This window comes from Eurypyga helias, unplaced genomic scaffold (assembly GCF_000690775.1).
Source record: "Eurypyga helias isolate BGI_N326 unplaced genomic scaffold, ASM69077v1 scaffold12105, whole genome shotgun sequence".
Taxonomy (NCBI): domain Eukaryota; kingdom Metazoa; phylum Chordata; class Aves; order Eurypygiformes; family Eurypygidae; genus Eurypyga; species Eurypyga helias.
In genome coordinates this window covers 22,959-47,003 of record NW_010252104.1, presented here as the reverse complement: position 1 = coordinate 47,003, position 24,045 = coordinate 22,959, and the positions used below count along the sequence as shown (strand labels likewise).

At 40.1% G+C, this 24,045-nt stretch overlaps 1 protein-coding gene across 1 annotated transcript; it reads right to left on the bottom strand.

Moving 5' to 3' along the window:
- Positions 1 to 3,048: 3,048 nt before the first annotated feature.
- On the bottom strand, positions 3,049 to 22,397 carry LOC104510096 (Y+L amino acid transporter 2-like). Its single transcript, XM_010152239.1, has 10 exons — positions 22,330 to 22,397; positions 15,027 to 15,544; positions 12,584 to 12,709; positions 9,756 to 9,900; positions 8,704 to 8,827; positions 7,843 to 7,946; positions 7,443 to 7,539; positions 5,818 to 5,967; positions 3,880 to 4,063; positions 3,049 to 3,140 (listed from the first exon to the last, which is right to left on the bottom strand). Exons 2-10 carry the CDS (start codon positions 15,526 to 15,528, stop codon positions 3,049 to 3,051), a joined length of 1,524 nt encoding a protein of 507 aa, XP_010150541.1. The 5' UTR covers positions 15,529 to 15,544; positions 22,330 to 22,397.
- Positions 22,398 to 24,045: the final 1,648 nt, after the last annotated feature.

Below are 24,045 nucleotides of genomic sequence, written 5' to 3'. Positions count from 1 at the left end.
CCGCATAATTGAGCATCTGTGAATAACGTAAAAAGATGTGTTCATATTTAGAGTAAGAAAGCGTCTGAGCAAGGAATTGCTCATAACCGCAGTGAGAAAGAATCCCATGTGAAACAACCAGAAATTTTTCCTTTCATAAATGCTTATCTTGTTGTGTTACAGAGAACACAAATAAGAGTTAGAGACTCACTGCTCTCCTGGCAAACCAATTTACGAGATGGAAGTCAGGGTGAATTTCATTCACAATACTATTTTTGTGCTTTAAAACCACACAAGTATGGCATTTACCAAGGATCAAATGTTGGCTTTTTTTAATTTAAATACTTTGGCATCTATGAGTTGCTTTAGGTATTTGAAAATAACTTGTATTATTTGTAAGGAGTGAAAAATCAACAAACACGTTATCATTTCTGAGATTCTGATGTCCACAGAGAATTTCAATAACATTTTTCCCATTTATAACCTTGCATCTGACTACTACTTTCCTTCGGTCCATAAAGAAAGAAAATGAAGGCTTGCGCGTCATGACCAGAAAGTTAACGGCTTCACGCAAAACCAGATTTTGGAAAAAAAAACAGACAAAGAAATAAGTTCAGCTCAGAATGCTCTAGGGAAATGGTCTTAGTCCGTGGCCCTTACTACATCGCCTGTAGTGCCTGCTTTCTGTTACCACCCGAGATGTCACATCTGGTGTCTCAAACCACTTAGGAACTTTGGCCCTGCAAGGGAAACCTTCAGAGGATGGTACAGTGCTGTCTTGGTGTGACACAGCTCAGCACCAAGCATGGCTTTGAACTCTCTAGAGGCACAGACTGTCAGTTTAGTTTGGTACCGACTTGTAGGGTTCGTACTCTCTCTGTGCCCTGACACAGTCTGGGGCTGCAGCTCTGTCGATCACCAGTGTTTTTTAAGGGATGGGGTGAAAACGCAGTATATTTCCATACAGTCGTAGAGCAGGATCAAAACGGTGCTGTAGTGTAACAGAGGCATGCGCTGGGTGTGTGAAGATTACACAGGGATGTTCTGAGCTGGGACAACTAAACTACACCCTTTGTTCCCCACTGTGTTTTGTGATTGCGATCCTAACGTGATTTCAGTGCTCAAAAAGCTTTGGCTACCAAAAAGTATATCATGCATTTCTAATATCTTCATGTTTACCTTAATCTAGTGCATTTTTATTGTTTATTTTTATCCCTGCTGCAAGGAAACTGCCACAGCAGGTGTCATGGAAACGCAAACAGAGGGTTTCACAGGAGCCCTGTCAGCAAACACTGTTGGAGGTGCACGAAATTACAATCCTGCAAATGACCTTCCAGTGTGAGGAGGGAATGAAGAGAGGTTTAAGTAGCATCAATTGCCGCCTTCCCTATTCCATTGCTCTTTCTCTGGCAGACATCAAAAAAAGACAATATCACTAGAAGCTACAGGGACTTGTGTAGCATTAAATTACCTTAATTGGGGTTAATTGAATAGGAATGACAAAACTCTAATTAGAAACAATGGATGTTATGTTCAAATATAATTACAGAAAGGAAGTACGACTTGCCAGCGAGGATAACAAATGGTACTACATATCAACAAAGCATAATAGTGCTGGTTTTATGGTCTAGGTTGCAAGGTTGATGGCTTTTTTTTTAACGACAGTTATTGCCTCTTCCGTTTCAGAAGACTAAGAATGAGGACTCGTGCACATTCCCAAGTTCCACACTGAAAAACTTAATGGTCAAGAGAACGATCCTAGTTCACAACCGCCCTTTGCCTTCATGGCACGCACCGCACATTGCTGCGCTGGGTATTGTGCAACGGGTATTGACCCACCTACGCCACGGGAAGGACTGTCAGCCACTGCGGGAGGCTCGCTGCCTGCTCAGCAGGAGACCTGCAGGTTACCTCGCCAGCACGAACTGGTGAGGCACGAAGGGCTGGGCAGAGGCTCAAGGGATTTTTTAAAAATCAGTAGTTTTTAATTTCTCTTTGTGAATTCCTTAAATACGTTCCCAGTGGAAAACATTCATGGGGTCCCACCTTTGATACTTCTAGACCAGTAATGGACACTATGAAAAGGTGAAGAGTTTTCTGTTTTCCTTGAATATACTCTAGCTGGAACATAACTCAGTCCCTCACAGTGAGCCATGGAAGGTTGTTCCGCTGGAAAGCAAAAGTACTGCAGTTACAATGGTATCATTTGTTCATTGAAAATGCCTCTTCTGCGTAAGGGTAATGAATGCCGGAGAGCATCAAATGAGAATCTCTAACAGAGTTTAAATGACTGGAAAGATTGGTTTTCCCCTTTTGGTACAACATGTATTTCATGAATTATGCATTAGAATGGTTTACCACTAATACAACATTGATACAAAGCATGCCTACCAGTTTGAATTATCTTTTTTTTTTTACTATGGCTAAGAATTTAGTTATATTTTCAGAACTACACTGTGGCTTCTACTTTCCAGTTCAGGTTTTGAACCTTGAAAATATCTGGTCCGTCTTTTGTTATATTTATCAATAATTATCAACAAAAGTGGTGAGGCACTGGAACAGGTTGCCCAGAGAAGCTGTGGATGCCCCATCCCTGGAAGTGTTCAAGGCCAGGCTGGATGAGGCTTTGAGCAACCTGGTCTAGTGGAAGGTGTCCCTGCTCATGGCAGGGGGGTTGGAACTAGATGGTCTTTAAGGTCCCTTCCAACCACAACCATTCTATGATTCTATGATTTCTTAAGATCATGACTAGACCTAATATGTTTTTTTTTTACAATTTTTCAATTAATTGAGTATTTACCACTTCTCTACTAAGAAATTAGTAGAGAATTCTAAGCGCTGAATTCATACAGCGTTTTACAATTTCAAAGCATTTCATGATATCTCACTATTAGCAAACAATTTTTTCTTTTAAATCCTGTAAAACAGAGTGGTTTATAAACAAGCACAAATTAACAGACATCAAACTGATGCATAGTATGTTGTTAGTGCCTTAGCATAACTGAACACAGATGATAAAAATCGCTCCAGATAGAAAATGTCAAGGTGCAACTCTCAGTGTCAAGGCGATTATTTACTCTTAGCTGATGTAGGTTCCATGTCTATGTCCAGGTCTGACAGAGCACAGTAGAAGAGCATCTGAACATACTTTGTTGTTGTAGCTGTAATACATAGCAAAAAGGTGTGAAACAAAGTTATAATATGTCTTAAGACAAATACATGGATTTTGAGGATTTGAAAGCTCTACGCAGGTATGAGGAAATCCTAAAACACCCAATCAATTGAATTAAGCACATGTTATAAATAGCTAAAGGCAAAAGGAGCTCAATAATTAAACAGAAAGTCTCATTTAATCAGACTTTTATCAACATTTTCATTGACTTGTCAGATTGATAGCTGAGTTCCAACTGAATAAAAATACTGAAGTTTTGCTTTTCAAGATTCTCTGAACTTGAGGAATGGAAACTACCATGCAGGTCAACAATTCATTATTCATAATTTATGAAAATTCACAGACATCTCTGACTCAGATGTTCCACTCCTTAGGCAGAAAGTGAAGCAGTGGTGCCCTGGTATTTCTGCCTTCCAGGGTATCAAACTGTGTGCATTTAGTCTTCACAATCCTACAGGGCTTTTTATTGAGCCAACATCTTGAAATGGCTCAACATCACAAATCTTGGATGGCAATATATGTATCTGCATATTGGACTGCTTTGTACGGGTATGCATGTTTTTTGTTTTCAGGACCACATGATGAAACAAATGATCTCAGACATGCCATATACAGCATAGTAAAACTTTGTAAAGAAAAAGGTTTTTTAGGAAAAATTATTCTTTCTGTCTTCTGACCAAGCACTCAAGATTTCACCACACTGACTAAGACAAGATGATGTTGCTTACCAGAGAGCCACTGTAGACATTTAGGTCGTTTTTCAAATGGCAGATAGACTCCCACATAATATGCAGGAATGACAGAGAGGGCAATACCAATGCCAATAAGGGAATTGATTGTGTCGCTGTAGAGAGGAACTATGACCAGGAAAAGGGAACATAAACAGTACACTATAGGGAAGAAGAGGTTAAGCTGTGAAGATTAAAAAAAAAAAAAATCCAACATTATTAAAAGCTGCAGTAAATATTCTTTTGTCAGGCTTTGCAGATTAAAATTAGACAAGTCAATAACAGAAATATAACTACTGACTGTATGACTACTATGTACTAAATCTTTTGACTGCCTACAGTCATTACAATTTGCTAGCTTTGGTACACAGCAGAGTATCTGACCATTTTGGTATTTTCAGGCCTGCACAAGCTCAGTTCCTTTCCTCATTAGTAAGAGATCAATCTTTGAATGCAGTACTTTAAACCTGAGGAGCAATGGCTCATTTTCCCTCTAACTTCATTGTAAATTTTTAATTGTAAGTTAGATTGGGAACTAACTCAGCTAGATTTTCAGCTGCCATGTTGATGTGGCGCAACTAATGGACTGATGTACCACCATTTTGCTTGGATACTTAACAAATATCATACCAATAATAATGAAATTTGCAATAACCTATTTATGGTTTTATTTTTCATTGGCTGTAGCAATGAGCCTTCTTAAGAGTCCAGGAGCTGACATGTGAATACTAGCTGAAAATCCTGAAGAGGTTACTGGTATAAATATTCTTTTTTCCTTATAAAGGTTAAAAGTGTAAGTTGATGAAAACCAACTGCTACATTTCAGTAAAGAAAAAAATGAATGCAGAGTTGTGACACTGACTAAGCTGGCAAATGCTGATAGGAATTAAACAGTGATTATCTCTAATCTGACTGTAATCCTTGCTTTAGCAGTCAATAGCAAAACTGCCAATAAGGCAAGATTTAATCTTTATCTTCCACATATTTTGGGGGAGAGTTTGGAAATGAAGTGTGAACATGCTTCAGGAAAATTTGGTCTGCTATGGAAGACTGGAAGGTTTCCTAGCAGTAGGTGCTCAGGATATTTTACTCCTTTGTTTGAACCATATCTGATATAATCAGGATGTTACACGTAAACAGGAAAAAAAACGTGTTGGTTAAAATGGTGCAGGAGGTTCGTAAGAGTGAGTGGCAAGGTACAAATATTTAGATAGGGTGTTAATTTGGATTTCTCATAATTTTTACTGCATCACTGCAGAACTGAAATGCAGGTCATGGAGCCAAGAGAGCAAAGGGAAATGGGAGGCAGCACGTGGTTTTGTGTGCCTGAGGGAAGCTGTGGGTTTCTGTTCCTGCTTCCTGGACAATCACTGGATTAAAACTAGAAATAAGTTTTAGGCGTGCTTTGTTTTGCTGCAGTCTCCCTCTCCTAACTGATAGCCAGATGCTCTTCTGCAATCAGTCATTAAACATGAATTTTACTGTCTTCTGATTTTCTGCTTGAATAGAATTTTGGGCACTTATGGGCTTTGGAGGGATTTTGCTGAATATCTTGTCATGTAAGTTTGATCAGAGTATGAACCTCTCTGGTGCCCTCACCACCAGCTCTACTGAGGTCTGCTGTGAACAATACAAAAGGGGGTTGTTCCAGGATGGGTTAAGAACCCCAGGAATTTATATATTCCTTATTCCTTTGAAACAAAGATAAAGTTGAATGAAAGGAAAAGGAAATGGTAAATATCATTTCAACCTCACAGCAGAAGGACCAAACCAGATATTCTTGTGGAAAATCAAATTGGTTTTGCTCCTTCATTTCTTGTCTTGTATGGTGAAAGGATTTCTATGGCTGATAGTATTTTCTATGCTGTGGTATTAAGGATCACATAAACATGTGCCTTAGCTGGCTTTTAGGGCTTGTTTCCACTCTTACTTACTTACCTTAATAGGCCGTGGTCTGTGTGGCTGAGTATATCTCAAATATATCAGTCCTGCAATAGACAGACCCACAAAGAGCCAGTAGTTGAAGCAGTAGTAATTAATGAGGAGGAAAACATCTTCCACAAGGAGATAAACCAAAGTCATTAAGCCCTAGAGAGAATAAAACCAAAGACTTTTTAATGTGAAAATAAAGTCATGTCTTATAAAATAGGGGTAGTAAAGTTAAAAAATGGCCTGTTTCCAACGTATTTGCCTGGAGTTAAGAGATTGAGTCCTTGCAAGAAGGTTGTACTTCAAACTCTGAGAAACCTGCAGATAAGCGGGTTGAAACATGCTGGTTTCTCTTCTTTAAACATGGCAGTGGGACTACCACATTTGGGTGATGAAGTGTTTGGTTTGTGAAGTTACATTTCAGCACCAGGAAGAAACCCTCCTAAGAAGGCCAGATGAGGAGCCCCACACTTTGCTGCACTATGGACAAGGCTGCTAAGAAGCTTTCCGTAGGCAGCGGCTTATTCCGCTGTTCTGCTTGGCCTCAGCTGGAAAGCAAATGTTTACTTTAGGTACATTGTTGGAGGCTCTCACAGTCCACTCATACACTTAGACCATTCGAGTAAATTCGGTGGTATGCAGGTATTCTATGCTGCCTGCACGGAAAGACCTACAATACCAGGAATTTAATGCCTATTTTAACAGATGAGCAGAAAAAAATTCCACTGTGAAAAATGTGAATAGCAGTGTATTAAGGAAGTATAACTCATCTTAATGGTACAAACAGAAGTGTATTCATATTGAGATTATAACTTTTAGTAAATTAATTGATGTCAAACAGGACTGGTATGATAATCTGTTCATAAACCATGTGTAACACAAGGCAACGGAAGACATCAAATAAAATACATATTCAAATAAACAGTAGTGGAAGGCTTTTGAATGATTCCATCTTCTCTGTGCGTATTCTCCCCCTTATTTTAATCTTAGATTTATGAATTATTTACTAAAATCGTTTGCACTAATTCTATGCCTTGTGTTTCCTTGATTTTGTGCCACAAGGTTCATTTGTATAGTGATAGCAGGAAAAAGTCAGTATGGCTATAGGCATCCCATGGTAGAAATTTAATTTAAAGTGCTTTGTCACTCCTGTTCTAACCAGAGTCGTAGAAAATCAGCCTTACGGCAGGGTCTGAGAGATGTTGCGGACATATTTTGTCCAGTGACACTCTGAAAACTCATGCAAAGACTGAACTCCTGTCCATACTGTTACATATTTAGCCATTCTCGAAGTGGTGCTGTTGTACTCACTTCTCACTCTGTTTACAGAGTGTATGAATGTGAATCAAGCCATTTCTTTCCACTGAGGAAAACCCCACCAGACAAAAGACCACCACTGCCACCCTCAACGAGTCTCAGAAATTGGGGGCATTTGAGGAAGATGTCTCCAGCTCTGGAGAAGCCAGGGAGAAACAATAGGCAGAAGCGAGGTGCTGTACCCCCCCCAGGTCTGAACCCCCATCTGCCCCAGCCAGGCACGGGGCCGGGCTGTCACTTCCAGGTCTGAACCCCCATCTGCCCCATCTGAACCCCCATCTGAACCCCCATCTGACAGGGGCCGGGCTGTCACTCACATTGAAGAGGAGGGCAGGGACAGGTGTGAAGCACTTTATATGAATCAAGCTCAGACTGTCAGGGAGGTGTCCTTCCCTGGCTCCAACATAAAAAAGCCTGAAAAAAAGAATAAGAAAACTCAACCAGACAGTGAGCCAAGGAATAGCTTGTTGCTTTCTGGCAAAGGCAGCATGAATCCTGCTATTACTCTATTTTAAATGCTGCTCTCTTCTCAAGTGGCTTTAATTTATCAATTGGTGCTGATCATGGGAAGACACGTCAGTTCGTAACACTCCTTACATCAGAAATGAACAACTTCACAGGACAAAACTCTGTCACTCTTACAATGCAATAGTAAAGAATGCAGATTAATAATACGATTCCTTTTCAATTATTTAAAATAAATCTTGTATTTCATACCTAGATGCTGCAATTATTGATGAGTTTAAGCCACTATAGCAAGACATGGCTACTGCTATAGGGATTATCCACTTAGCATAGCTAAGGGTTTCACCGCCAAACGTCTGTAACAGAAAAGAAAATAATAGTGAGGCCTGTTACATTAAGCATATGGATAATCCTGAGAAACTCCCGTGAAAACACACCAGCCCAAATATAGTTTCATAGCTCATGCTCTCTTATGACACCCAATAATGAATTGGGAAATTAGAACTTGGAAACACCAATCGGTATCCAAATAAAAATGTCAGATACATTAAAAAAGGAATTAAAAAAAATATTCTAAGCCTCGATCAAGTCTAAGAGATAATATAAGATGTATTTGCTTTAATGTATTCTGACAAATCCTGACTGTAGTAATCACTGACTTATAACTGTACTTCTGTATAAAATGTTGACAAGGTTTTAAAAAGTATTTCACTGCACAGCTTTGTGTTGAAAATATTGCTATGATCATGCAGCCTTAAACATCACACATTATACATTAGAATGATGGCAAACCCCCCTGGTTCTTAAGCCACCCAGTGTTTCCATAGCTCTTTCTCTTGCCCTGGCAAAAGCATCTTCTAAGATTAAGTACTGTTAGGACCAGGATTTGCAGAGTATATAAGAGGATTTTACATGAGCACATTTATTGGATGTATTATTTATATCTACCTTCTAATACAATGTTATTCTTACATGAAAGCAAAGTTTAAAACAAAGCAACAACCTTCAGCATGGCAATATTTCAATTGTTTTGCTGAGAAGTATGCTACCCGAGATTCTTCCACAGTGTTATCCATACAGTAACTTCTGGTTTAATTATTTTATACAACTTACCACAGCCACTGCATCACTTGTGAGAAGAGCTGACATGTCCAGCACTACATAGTACGCTATATTAGTCAGCAAGTAAATAACAGTCACAATAGGCATTGAAATTGCAATAGAAAGAGGTAGATTCCTGCAAAAGGAAAATGGCAACATTATTTAATGATCTTTGAATAAGGAATATTTAAATAGAGGATTGTTCCCAAGTTCAAACATTTGTGAATGGATGCCTCCATCCCTTTTTGTAATCCATCATTTTGTAATCATGAGGTTACAAAATAATGTGCACCCATGTGTAGAACAATTCCATAAGCAGTTTAGTTGGCTGCTTGTGGGTCTGTCTATACCTGTAAATTTTACACACTGTCTTTTCTGTGAATCAGTTTAAGAAAGCACCTAAGCAATGAGATTTGAATGCACACTTAGGTGTATTCCTGACCGCAGCTTTTTTTTCCTGACTCATAACCTACATATGTCCCAAGACAAGGTGGACTCAGTCTGCATGGGTGAGGCACATCAGTCCCACAGGGTGGACATCCCTACAGAGGGAGGAGATATTTCCAGTGCTACTGGAGAATTTTTCTTATTTTTTACTTAACCTTTCATTTTTAGTAAGATTAAACATTTTTTCCATAAACAGTAATGCTGAAGATCACATGATAAACCAGTCATAAACCTGAAACAGTCTTGCTCTGCTGGTGGAAAATAAAAGAATTGTTCTACCTGACTGAAAAGAAATAGGGAATTATAGACAGCTAGACAGATTCACACTTTTCCCTGCTTTCAGCAGGGATTTTGGTTCTCCTTTAAAAATATTGACCTAAAGTGGAAGGTTTAAAATACTTATGTGCAGACAAGTGATTTATTAGTGTGATGTAATTGTTGAGAGGACAATAATCAGGAACAGTTTGCATACTTAGAATTTCTCTGGAAAAGAAGAAGGTTTTTGCAGAGAAAATAATTTGACTAATTACCAATCAGAAACAAATACAGAGTGGTAGTTCTGCCATCACCTGCCTTACCAGGACACTTCAGGATTCAAAGGAAAAGCACCCTTTTACCTCTCGGGGTTCTGCATTTCCTCGGTGACGTAGTTGAGTGTGTCCCATCCCGAGTAGGAGAAGAGAGCGGAGTAGAGAGCGAGCGCGATCATCCCTGGGTTTGTTGCTGAGCCCTCAAACGGAGCTCTCAGGTTTTCCGTTTCTCCTGTACAAACGGCAGGTACCAATTGCCTGTTACATTTCAAGGATTACATTTCAAGGATTACACCATAGAAGGACACTACACTAAAAGTCTCAGCTAACCAAAAGAAATAAAACCCCACTGCATCCAGGTTTTATTATTTTTTCTAAAAGCGCACAGATTTTATTTTCACTTGACAAATAGGAAAGTTTCAGTCAAGACGTTCAGAGAGTTACACTTGTACAGGGAGACAGCAGAAGACCTTGTCCTGTGACTGTTATTTGGATGTGACTTGTGGAAGTCTACCACTGCCATCTAGCCCACCGAAGGAGGGAGCCCTACTGAGGTTGTGCTATGCCCTGTCAGCCAGGCAGAGGCAGCTGGGGAGCCCAATTTTAATTCCTGCATCTGTCTCGTATTTCTTCCTCATTATCTGTGGTTTTGTTTTCACCATATGAATTAGTGGCGACTGGAGGGGGAACTCGTGGAGGCATGGTTCTCAGTGGGATGCTCTGCCCCACAGAGGTCTTCCCCAAAATTAAAACAGTAGACTTAAAAAATTATTCTTTTCAAAATTCTTCCCTAGTTCAGCTCAATCAGTTGAGACAATAACCTGCAGAATGCTGCAAAACAGACAAAAGGTTAATGAAACTGCGTGAGCCTTCACTGCAATTTTCCGGAAAGGGGAAGAAAGGCCTTACTGGGTTTGCAGAAGGAAAGTTGACTATCTAATATAAATGGAAGTGGGTTTATGTATTAAGGAAAACAGAAACATGTGAAACCTCTATTAGGGAAGAAAGTGAGGTCTTTGTTATAAAAAGAAACAACTTCACCCTGTGGTTAAACTAAGCAGCTCATAGATACCACAAAAGCAATTCAACCCATGAAGAGCAGTAACTACCAGGACACTGACTGAACTGAGGAAGGTTTAGCTATGAGATGTACACGCACCGTGTGGAAGAGAATGGCTAGAAGGGAAAAAAACCCCATAAAAATCCAAAGGAACAAGAAAAGCTTTTTTCCATAAACAGCTCATGTTCAAAATCAGATACATTCACAGTGTTTTAAAGCAAGAGGCGTATCTGAGCACATCAGAAGGAATACAGCAGGGCAGTAACGATGTAAACATTCTTTTCATTAAAACAGCTGCTGAGTTTAAGAGTGCATTGACCCGATCACAGCTTCCTCCAGAAGTCGGTATCATCCCTCCTCCCAGTCTTTTCTGTATTTAAGTGCTCGGTTCTGCTTAAACAAAGCAGAGACAAGACCTTTGCCACCATTAAAAGCCCTCAGCATTTTGTGTTCCTCCCTGTAATGTTTCCTCTCCGCCTTTACCCCCCCTGACCCCACGGACCAAGGCAGGGTTACGTGGTTTATGTGGGTGCACGAGCAGAGGGAATGGCCCCTGGGCCAAACCACACCGTGGCAGCTGCACGCCAGCGAGCAGGCTGGGAGTTCTGAAGGAGTCAGGGTGAAATCACAGGGATGTTCATGGCTGTGGAGACAGGGCAAACGCTGCTCGAGGGGTGACATCATGGACTCACGCCTCTGTAAAACAGCAGCAGCTGTATGAGGGGAGCTACTCCTTCATGCAACTGTGGTCCTTAAGTGATGTTTTTCCTCTGCGTCTTCACATTCCTGCCTTTAGGACTGGGCTCATTTGTTCAGTTTTCTTTAGACTTGAACAAAACAGGGACAACTAACATTCACAAATAATGGCTAATCCAAAAAGCTCTCAAAACCTGGTGTAGCTTTACAGCGTAACAGCTGATGCTTTAGAACTGCAGCCAAGAAGAGAAGGCCAGCAAATGCAGAAAAGCAAGCACACTCGTTAGGTTTTGTAAGCTGGTTTCAGCAGTAGAAAAAGGCAATTTCTAAACCAAAGAGGGAAAACCATCTTTATTTTAAGTTAATAAAGATACAGTGGCTATTTAGGAATTTCATGGGAAAGGAAAACGAAGAAACCTTAGCAAGTGAGCAACATAGCTAGAACTGGAAAAGACTTCACTGTACCAGAGACCCAAATTAATAAAATCAAATCTATCATCATATGCAAAGATCAGAGGTAGCACTGGAATAAACTAGTCTCCAGCTTTTCAGTGTATGCAGTTCAGTTACTGCTGATACAGGATAGCTCATGTGTCCTGTGACGTCTTACAGCACCACAGTGATTCATAGGACTGCCGTATTCATCTTTTCCCTTGTTTCTAGGAACAAGCACGCCTTCTCACCAGTGAACGAAAGGACAAGTTCCTCCCTCCCCAGTGCTCTCACCTCGCAAGGTGCTGAGGTGGCTGTCTGCCATGGGCAGGGCAGGGGGGTGAGGATGCGATGCGAAGGATGCGCCCGGCAATTTCTGCTGCACTGCCCTGTCACAGGACAAGTAGCAATGAGAGTCTTTACAAAGCAAAGTCAGAGACTGAGGCTGGCTTTAAACTATTTAGCACTCAACTGGTATTAGGTCAGCTGCTATTTGTTACTCAGCCTGAGCAACACAGGAGTTGTCATGCGTTGGCTTGCCACTCCGAGGGTAGAAGAATAATTAAACCCCCATTACTTAAAAAGACATAAAATTTCTCTAATATTCCTAGGGCTGATATTTTTTTCCAGAATAAATAACACTTCGTAAGTCTTATTTTCCTACACAGACTCTGAAACTCATATATGGTTCACTTTTAGAATTAAAGTAAATGAAAAATATTCTTACCTTTACCAATTTTGTAAAGACCAACAGATATCACCAAGATAAGAGCCATAAGTTTTGCATATGTGAAAACATCTTGTACACGGGTTCCCCACTTCACGTTAACACAATTAATAAATGTTAAGGAACCTGTAGAGAAAAAGCATATGTATGAGAGGAGCACTGATATTTTATGTCACATAAAGCACACTTCACATACATCCTTCCAGTTGCCACTCCTCTTTCGAGAAACAGAATGAAATTTCACCATTTCAGGACCACCTAGATTTATTAAAATGAATGAAATATCAGATTTAAAAGTTACACCATAGCTTTTTAGAGGACACTGTTTTCATGACAATAGGTAAGACAAATCAGATTTTGAATTTTAGGACTAACTCCTGCTCTGTTTAAATAATCTTGAAATTTTATTGAAGCCAGCAGAGCTGCTCACATTCCGAAGGTGAGATTTTTCTACATCTTTTATTTTCTCCTAAAGTTCTCCCTGTTGATTTGGGCTCTAGTCTACGCACAGAGCAAGGACAGTTTCTGCACTGAAAAGTTTGGATGCTGTTGACAAGACACCGAAATGAGCCAGGCCAGCAGGCTGTTACTCTGTGCCCATGGCTGAGGGGATGGGCCATTCATTCTTTGACAGAACTCAGAACTTCTTGCCTTCATGATCACAAGTGACTCTGCATATCTGAGTGTCCTGTCGATGGTCAAGGTAATAATACACCTATTGACAGAAACGGGAGCTGATTTGCCCTCACTGTTTCCTATTAATAGACCAGTGCTGTGCAAGGGGGACAGAATTTTGGTTTTACTCTGGTATTAAACAAAAAAACGAAAAGGTTATATAATGATTGTTCCTGCCTAGTATCATATTTGAATATTAAACCTGTCTAAATACTGACTTCTGCAAACCTTGCTCTAGTAAATGTGGCGTATACATTGAAATAAGACTTTAGGGTTTACAGTTTAAAGACATTCTTAGTAGAATATAACCATATACCTCTTTCTTAAAAATACAGCAGTATATATCAGTAACTGTTAGAATTATAGGTCTTGAAAATTATAAAGTAAGTGTTGACTGAAGTTGTTAACACTGAACTTTTAGGAGTCATTTGTGATACTATGAAGTGCTATTTGAAACACTGCAAAGGATATGTTTACTGCGTGTGTATATGACACAACATGTAGTACATGTTGCAGAGTGTAATTAAATTCAAAGCAATCAGGTCTTGCCATGGAATTCCCCATAGATTCTAGTAAATACATATATTTAAATAAGTTCTTTCTAATATGTCGGTGAAGTGCCAATTACATTCAAGGCTCCTGAACCTTATCAAAATTGTTCAAGCTACAAATAAATTTGCTATATGACACGTCTAAATTACATATGACAGTTAATATAATACACTGTAATTTTTCCTGCAATCTGGGCTGTTACTCAAAATGCTAAGCCTGGTCAGTAGTGAGGCAGCTCATCCACTGTATGAGAAAGCAGTAGCTGCCAGCCACACCTGGGCATCAGCTCAGAAATCAGAGGTGCTGGAGCACACAGCTGATTCATGAAGACTCCAGTAAGAATAACAAAGAAAATGAAGGCTTACAGAGAGATCAGCATTCTCCTAAGTGTTAGGATTTCATGAGGTGCACCTATGCAAATGGAGAATTTCAAGTGACAAAGTCTTTTGGAAGAGGGTTAGTTGCCTTTTAGATGGCTGAATGGTCATGATGGACTCAAGTTCTACCGTGGAGCCTTTTGCAGAAGTGAACTTCTACAGAGAAAACACTTTCTCAGAATCGTGGGTATTCATTATCTTAAGTTAAAATTACTCATCCTTTTGGAAGTTTTTGTTGAGTTGTACAATTTAAGCTGTTTGAAAAAGACCATGCTGCAGCACAGCCTAAAAGGAACACACACTCCATCTTGACAAATCTTTGTTTATAAAGAAAAAAATCTGGGTGCAGTTCGTCTACTGGTGGGTAGATTTGTAATGCTTACCCCTGGGGTTACCTGACATACAGCCACCACAAAGTCAACTCTGCCAAGTGTCTGGTTACACTGCACCATTTTTCTAAAGATAAAACTCACAGTAGGCAGGGTATTTTTAATTCCATATGGATTTTAAGATTTTTGTTAATTTTTTTTGATTTGCAAGCAATAGGGGAGAGAGGACATGGCCCAAACACAGGCTGCGAATTAGGTCAATGATCCATAGAGATATAGGTCTCTTTAATCAGCATAGTTCTCCCAGCCAAATTGTAATTGTCCTCTCCCCTCTAATAATCCTAGCCTCAAATAACATCTATCTGAATAAAAGGTTATTAGTTCCTAAGAACGTGTATTAGAGAGGCAGTGATTATTTTCACACAATGTGAAGGAAGAGAAATTCAGAAAAATCCCTCTGGGCACCTCTAATTATAGTTCTTAACTTCTAGGAATCATAACTTTACTTACAAATACAAGCAGCTGCAATCAGCCTGACTGCATCATATGGTGGCTCACAATGAGGAAAAATTGGTTGAACAATATAGTTAGCAAATGTGATTGCTATCACTGCCTGGGTTGTTGGTTCGATAATTAGCAAGGAAGACCACAGTCTGATGAAGGCCACAAAGGCACCAAATGCTTCCAGGATATAGGCATAACTGGCTCCAGATTTAACGATGGATGTTCCCAATTCAGCGTAACACAAAGCTCCAAACAGCGAAAACATCCCACCAAGTGCCCAGATGACTAGAGAGAGTCCGTAGGAAGCACTGTACATTAAAACACCTCTGGGTGATACAAATATCCCAGAGCCAATCATGTTCCCTACAATTAAAGAAACTCCATTCAGTAACGTGATTTCTTTCTTCATCTGCATTTTTCCACTTGTGTCTGCCATACTGTCCATTTCAGCTTTCCCATTCTTGGTTTTGGATTTTTTATTGCAGCATATTCTCCAGGAGGCTGGCATCCTCAACTATCATTACCTGAAACAAGAGGATAGAACATCTTTTGTAACACACACGGCATCAGAGACACAGATAATTAGCACACAAAGCACAAGCAGAACGAAAAGCAATTATTTTGCCTGCTTTTATCTTGCAGTCCAGGAACCACTTACTAGTGGATTTTCATAACTTTCACTGTTCTGTACCTTTTTAATGGATAAATGTGAGACCACTGTCTTTGCTTAAGATTCTGGATCTTTCATGAACTCCGAATTCACATGTATTATTTACTTTGAATCATAATTCAATGTTATTTTATTGAAGTTATCAGTAAAGAAAGATAGACTTAACCCCTTGAAACATGTTCTAACACAGCTGGAGTGTCCCACACAAGTATACCTCTCCTGAAATTTTGCTCTCATCCAAGGAAGAACTTTACTTCATTATTATTTGTTTCATCAAATCACATCCATCTGAAAATTATCCGCTAAGGAACCCAAGGGACAAGAGAGAAAAAGATACTCCAGAACTCCAGTCTCATGAGGTTTAGATTCATGTGAAGATAAAGAAAAGAGCTTTAGCTGTTCCTAGAGTGAGATTGATACTGCAGTGAGCAATGCAGCTTGTTCAGTTACTAACCTCACTTGACTTCTGGGTAAAAGCCACTTGTATTCATAGGGATTGAGTTTTGAACACCCTGTACCTGGAACACATTTGTGTAAGTGAGTCCAATAAAACACGCCTCCCACTCTGGTGCTCGCAGGGCAGGATCCAAGTACGCTGGGAGATGGGAAAAATGATGTAACTGCATAGCTGGGTCGATAAATCAGCCTTGTGCATACATCACACCCCTGTGGGGCTGAGATCCTCAGGGATGGGGAAGGGAAACCTAACAGCCAGGACAGCAGTGACTGTCTCAGCTCTTGGGTCCTGCTGCCTCGCCACCCTCTCCGTGAAGAATTTCTTCCTGATATCTAATCTAAACCTCCCCACTTTCATTTTAAACCCGTTACCCCTTGTCCTGTCACTACAGGCCCTTGTAAAAAGTCCCCCCCAGCTTCCTTGTAGCCCCTTCAGGTACTGGAAGGTGCTATAAGGGCTCCCCGGAGCCTTCTCTTCTCCAGGCTGAACAAGCCCAACGCTCTCAGCCTGTCCCCATAGCAGAGGTGCTCCAGCCCTCTGAGCATCTTCGTGGTCTTCTCTGGACTCGCTCCAAGTGGTCAATATCCTTCTGATGTTGAGGGCTCCACAGCTGGATGCAGCACTCCAGGTGGGGTCTCACAGGAGCAGAGTACAGGGGCAGAATCCCCTCCCTCGACCTGCTGGCCACACTTCTCCTGATACAGCCCAGGATACAGTTGGCTTTCTGGGCTGCCAGCGCACACTGCCGGCTCATGTTCAGCTTTTCATCCACGTTTGCTTTCCTTTGTAAAGCATATATGTTTTAGCAGCCCTGTACAATTTATAATTTTATCTGTTCTTTTCCAGAATTTTTGGTGCAACTCAGTTTCCTAGTTGATCCAGTAACTAATGAGGCCTGATGAGGATTAAACATTAAAAGTTGTCAAACTCTCTCTAAAGATTAAATGCTTTTCTCATCCCAATGGCACTTTCTCTAACCGCAGGAGCACACTGGGAACACTGGAGTAAAGTTAAATATTAATTCTTGCCTACAGGTGTTCAAGCATGACTGCTGAGTCTCCCATCTTTTGCTCACCTCCTCTTCACACTCAGCTATCTCCTCACTGCGTCCCTCTAAGAATAAAAAATGTCACCTTGGGCTGGGGGAGGCACTCTCATGTATCCTTAAAATTCATGGTAAGCCTTCCCTGTTTCCTATTATTAACACATTTTTTGTATAACTGTGTGAAAGAAAGGAGGGGAAAAAGCTCACACTGTACCCTGCCCCCACCCCGGCCCCATGAAATACGAGGTAATACTTCCAGAACCTCCTGGCTCTGTTTCTGCTTTCCATGGCTACACCCAGTGTTGGCGGAAACCCCCTCCCATGATTGCAGCTGTCCAGAGAGCCCTTCAGGGCAGCAGCATGCCAGAAATTTGGGCAAGGCTGGTTTAAAAATCACCTTATGCTTTTTGTGACTGATCTGGGAGACTTTTTTTTTTTTAAATTTTATATGTGGGTCGTTCAGAGTTCTGGTTCTGAGCAAAAATCAACAAATGTTTAAGTGGGTGCAGCTCAAAGGGAGTGAGAAGTTAAAACACAGCTGTTTCTGAGGTGATGTGAACATTGAGCTATGCAAGCGATGATCAAAAACAATGGCTATCAGTTTTCCTGAAACGAAGTCTCACTGATAAATGAGTTATTTTCCTGTACAGTAGGAAAAGTAGGATACATAGTGCAATTGGCAAGTTGTCACTAGTACAGGTAACTTGCGTACATAATATCAAAACTGAACTTTGGTGTTGCGTGCAGATGACCCAGTAGCTAAAGGGAATTTAGGCATTTAAACTGGCAATGCTACTTGAGCCTAGTAGAACTTTGATAATCTGTAGCTTTCATGAGAGCACAAAGGTAAAGATTAAATTATTTTCTTAGGTAACACAATGCTTTGCGTATTTTTTTCTTCTCTCTTACGCTCACGAAAGATTATTTCAGATCTCTAAAAATGTGTAACCAGAGCTGTGCAGGGAAATATTTCTTTCATAAATAAGTGACTGTAGGTGAAACCATTTTGAAAGAAAAACAATCAGAAGAAGAAACAGTTCAAACTTTTGTACTTTGAGAGATATCACATTAGCAAAACTTTTACCCAGACCCTGAATTAAATCCACAAATAGGTATAGCCTGAGAATCAAAGGATAAGAGATTCAGTTTCCATAACCAAGAAGTGTAACTTCACTGTAGTTAAGTTACCCTAAACTAGATCAGCTGAAAGTCTGCAAGAAAGTAGTAATTTGAGAGCAAAATCTTTTAATCAGCTTCTGCTTGTCCTGCTGTTTCCCCTCCATCCCAATCCAATAGCAATATTCCCACTAGCTTTAACAGTGCACTGATTTCATTCGGTGGGGTCACAATGTTGAAGTTGTTATTGATTTCTTTATCCAGGACCAAGTCTTCCTCAAATAAACAAGGTTCAACTGAGGCAGGACTCATGGTAGGTCTCAGCAAAGTCTTCATGCTATTAAGAAAATTAGTGAAATATAGGAAATAGTCTCCTGTAGAGATCTTCCCGTATAACAGCAAAACAAGAAGAATTTTTTGTCATATGTGTAAAGAATTCACTACTGTTGCAATCCAGGCAATGATGAAAACAATTTGTGGATATGCCTAATGTCTGTCACCATGGTCTAACCCTTTCCCTCACTTACAGCTTCTACTATTTTGTTCCTCCTGAACCTGTCCCATGGTCCTCTACCACTGTCATCACTGTCACTTCATCCTCAGGCTACCATCTCCCCTTCCTGGGACCATCAGTGCTGCTTCTGCCTTAAACTGGTGTGCCAAAAAGGTTAAGCTACAAAGCCCAGCTCTTCAAGCATGACTGCTCTCTGTCACTTGGGCAGCTCTGTAGGTCACATTTGGGGGAGGGCTTACATGCTGGGGACAACCATCAGAGCTGTAAGAAGTTGACTTCTTAAGGGATGGCCATTTTCAGCTGGAAAAAAGTGGTGAAGCACTGGAACAGGTTGCCCAGAGAAGTTGTGGATGCCCCATCCCTGGAAGTGTTCAAGGCCAGGCTGGATGAGACTTTGAGCAACCTGGTCTAGTAGAGGGTGTCCCTGCCCATGGCAGGGGGGTTGGAACTGGATGATCTTTAAGGTCCCTACGAACCCAAACGATTCTGTGATTCTATGACTCTGATGCTATGAAAATCCTATATTATAATGGTTAACAAATCCTTATGGTGAATCCTCTAGCAGAGGATTTCTGTTCTAGAGTAAAGAAATATTTAATTTATGCAGTAATTAAAAGAGGTTCTTTGCATTCTGGCATTCTGCTTAAGCATGGTTGAGTATTTAAAGGCTAATCCAGCTGCAATAATAAAACTTCATGGCATCAAAAATGTTAAGTACAGTATGTAGCTCTTACGTATGAAGTTTGAAGAGCAAGGCATAAAAACTTCCTGACATGAAGGAAAGTCTCTGCTCTCTTGGTCCCCATGGACTGTGACAAACAAAGAGCTATTTCTCTCTGAAAATGAGAGATTCAGACAGGCATCAGCACACTGAGGAGCCTCAGAGGCTGCAGTAGGCTAAATGAAACAGCTTCAAACACTTGCCTGTGCCTTATGTCAGCAAGTGATCTCTACTACAGAACTTCAGAAACCTGTTTTCATGCAGGTCCTGCTCTTCCTTAGGGGCTCCCTCAAAAAATGGAGGAAAATTTTCCTCTCAGAGAAAAAGCAGAATGCCTTGAGAGCACCGCCAGGCATAACGGCCCTAAATCCTTTGCAACCTTATGTTTACCTCCCAGCTGTATGCATGAAGAGCAACAGAAAGGAACTTGTAGACCTACACCTGAGAAATTAAGGAAAACTCTAACACCATGTAGAGGTAGTTCTCAATAGCTCGATTTCAGTTACGACACTGCCAGAAATCATACAGAAAAAGGAAGGGGGAAAGGGACAGCTTGACAGTAGGCGAAAACCAAAGTTGAAATCCAAGAGAGTTCTTCCATAAATTACTGCGTGACTGGTTTGGCAGGGCAGGATTTTCTCAGGCACTTCCCATCCTTCAGGGATCTACAGCCTCATGAGTGATTGCCTCCTTCTTGAGGGCATAATTAACCTTTGCCAAATCATTAAGCAAGGCTTGGTCAGGGGTTATGGCAGCGTGACATTTTACAAACTGATCACATAGACTTCCCAAGGGACCGAGCTGCTTCTATTTGTTAGAATATTCTGAAATCCTCAGCTTTTAATTCAAGAAAGAGCAGTAAATTGATTCAGAGGATGTCACTTAGAGACCAAATATTATTCCCTTCAGCAGATTCCCTTGGAAGCTGTGGGCATTTAGGAAGTTATCTCCCATCAAAGATGTTGGAACATGGTAGACATCAAAATTACTCAATGCTATTTCAGATAATTTAATGGCCTTTCCTTTAGGTGACTGTTGTCTACTGCCACATAATTTCTCAATAATGAAAGTCTGTTCTGCCACCAATGAAGATAGCTAAGTCAAACCAGGCAATAAAACTGATAAACCCCCATTTTTGCCTAGTTTCAGTTAGAAAATGATTGACATTAAGGATGACATTTAAAAATAAAATCTAGCATAGTTTAATTATGTTTGTATTAGAAATCAATAAATGTATAGAAAGACATTTTAAAAGTCATGAGCAATCTCTTATCTTCTCCAAGTACACTCTGGGTAATTTTTACTGCATGTGGAAGATTAACCAAAACAACCACAAAACCCAACCATACGCATTTATATTAATAGTTATTGAAACATGAAATCAGATTAAACAGCAGTTTTCAACATGACCAAAAATGTGTGGATCAAACTTCAAAACATTGTTGCTGAGCATAAGCATCAACAGGTCTTTGAGGGAGTAGTCATGGCAGATTCTACTGCTGAACATTTTCAAGTGTGAGGGGAGATCAAGCAAACCAAACAAGATTATGCATTATGAAGGAACATCATAAAACAAAACACTTTTAGCAATAATAATAAAAAAAACACCAAACAACAACAAACCCATTTTGATCTCCTCTGAAGAAAACATATCCCACTCAGTAGGAAATGAGCAGATTTCCTCTTGGTGTCTAAATTGTATGTTTCTAAAAATATTCAGTGAATTAATTCTTCATCCTCTCCAATCACGTTACTGTGGACAGAGGCTGGTTTTCCCATAGGAGGGACTTGCTCCACCCCCAGCACTCCATTCCCCTCCCAAAGAAAATCACAGAGGATATTTGAGAGAAAAGCTACTACAGACCAAATCTGAAAAAGGTACTAAAAAGAGAAGGTAACAGCTTACCGGGGGTAGGCGATACGCTTGTTTCCTTTAGCAGAAAACTACTGTAATTGAACAGTGACTCTCTAGCCGCTGCTCTTAAATACGCACACATCCGTTTCACCAGCACGGTAAGTGAATGCCAATATGAACAGCCTCCTCTCTCACCCTCGGTTCAGCCTTGCCGTTAGCTGCTATTTTTATTACTGTAGCACGAATACTAAAATCAATGACAGCTTTCAAGAGAGAAGATCCCAGACTCTCCTGGAATGCGGTTTCTCCAAACAACCTCAATTGAGGTCATTAGCAGGCAGAAGCAGGCAGCTTAAATATCAGCTGCTCTCTATTCCTTAGAAAGTCATGATAGAAGTAAGACAAAAGGAAGGTGTAAAAAAAAAAAAAAAAAAAAATTAAAACCCCTCATCCTTGTGTCACTGAAACCATGAACAACACTTTCCCAGATGTTAATGTGAAAAGAATGCAGTCTAATTCCTTCTTTTTAATTTAGAAAGCCACAATGACACTTTATACTAACCCTGTATACAAAGAACATGTTTTTTCTCATGGCATGACTTGCTAGAACAGAAAGGTTTTCAGAGTGAGGAGACTAGAAAAGAGTGGTAGTTAACTGAAAAACATAGGTATTATTTAATTTCAAGCAACATAATGTTTATTAGTTTACTATTTTGCTGTATTTTATTTTAAATTTAATCTACTCATTGTTAAATATTTATCAACTCTGTTATTTTTCTTAATCAGAGAATTATGTGTGGCTTTTCTAATAATTTCTGACATGATGTGTGATACACAAAACAGGCTGGTGTGTTGTTAAGATCTCATTTTGAATAAATAAGCTTTAAAATATCTAAGCTAAAAAAAATAAGCAAAGAAAGAAATTACTTACCCAGTGTATTCAGCTTTGTCTTCTGAAACAGTATGTTGCCCTCTCTATGAAGTACTTCTGGAAAACAAGGGCCAGTGTGGTATAGAGCACAGTATCTATCGAAACAAGTAAACATCCAGAAAAAAGTTAATGAGTGCAAGAGCACTAACCTGGGATTTTTATTTTCCATGAACGACAAGGCCAATAGTAAGCCAAAAATTTGTACTTACGTGTCAAAGGGCATGTGGAAGAAGCTGATCCAGCAGGTCAAGAGTCTTAAGCCACTGGACTGAGCTGAGGCACCAGATAACAGGACTACATCAGAATAGGCTACTAATCCACACAGAAAAGTGAAATAATTGAATTCAAACACAGATATCCCTCCGATCAGCCTCACTAATCCAACTGGAAAATAAGCAGGAGAGTTGCATCATGTTGCATGTTCCACACTGTAACCCACAGTGACCCAAAGGAAAAATAAAAACAACCCAAGTCTTTCTATCGTAAGTCAGTGCTCCTCCTATTTCTTCCATTTAAAGTAACATCTTTAAAAACATGCTTTCTGTGATAGATTGAGACAGGTCTACAGTTAATGTTTACAAAGAAACAGCTGTGCTTTTTTTAAAACACTATTCAAAGCAGGTATGTGACAAGTATTTTGAATAAATAGCCACCAAGCTGCTTTATTTTTATCTGTGAACGACAGTTCTTTATCCCTAAGAGCTCTCTAAGCCTGCCTGGAAAGATTGCACAATTCCAGCTGTCTGCAAGTCTGTGGTTACATATATCATAATTTATCAGGAAACATTTTGGCAACAGAATTGTTTTGCGGGGGTGTTGTTCTCTGCTGGAAGAGCAGAGAAGCTAGGCGCCGTGTTCTTTAATCAGGGCCTCTGTCATCTCAAAATCAGCGTTAACAAACTATAGCCTAAACCCCAGAATGTGTATTTTCAAGAATGCATAATTACTTTCACTCTGAAATTTGAACTTTGATTTGTCTTGTTTCTTATTTGGGGCCCCAAACTGGCTTTTTGATTGCGTGCTACGCTGAGGGACTCATCAGACATTTGCCCCCTCTTAGAGCTGGAGAGTACATTTACATTGTTCATATAGTTCCCTAAGCCAGCTTCAGCCCTTTGTTTTAGTTCTGTAGAGGCTGCCTGTTGGAACATGACACAAAACATTTTCTTCATTAACGCTTCCCATCTTGCTATTGGTCTGACCCTGACGGTTACGTCCTACTCGACATTTCCAACAAATTTACAGTAACAGCACATAAATCAGCATTGAGCAATCCTAAAGCAGCGTGCAGGAACATTTCTTACTGGAACATTTCTTCCATGCACACTAAATCTAGTTCCTTTGCGAAGGAAGTTTACACCTATTTGCATTTTAAATAAGCGGGATGGATAATGTGAAGAAGTGAATGTGGCTTCCTTTATCACATATTTCCCTCATTCATTTTTACAGTCTTACAGAGTTTAACTGGCACTTGTGCAGTGAGGATTTGCCCGTGCCAACTTACTGCTCATAGCAATTCTTTGGTGTGTTGTAGCTACACATACACACATTTGCTTATGGAACAGCAAAGTGAGGTACACTCGCCTGAAGAAGCCCGTGACATTTTCTGGTTTCTTGCCTACACTTCCATTACTGCTGAGGAAGGCTTTTCATACTCTGAAAAAAAAAGAGTACTCCAGTTATTTCCAGAGCCCTCTTCATTCATATCATTGCCGA

Excerpts from the sequence above, each read along its gene's own strand:
- LOC104510096 (XM_010152239.1), bottom strand. The coding sequence starts at position 15,528 with ATGCCAGCCTCCTGGAGAATATGCTGCAATAAAAAATCCAAAACCAAG. Across the intron at positions 5,968-7,442 it reads TCCCTGCCCTCCTCTTCAAT|GGCTTAATGACTTTGGTTTA; the intron begins GTGAGTGACAGC and ends TATTCTCTCTAG. Across the intron at positions 4,064-5,817 it reads ACAGACCACGGCCTATTAAG|CTTAACCTCTTCTTCCCTAT; the intron begins GTAAGTAAGTAA and ends TAATCTTCACAG.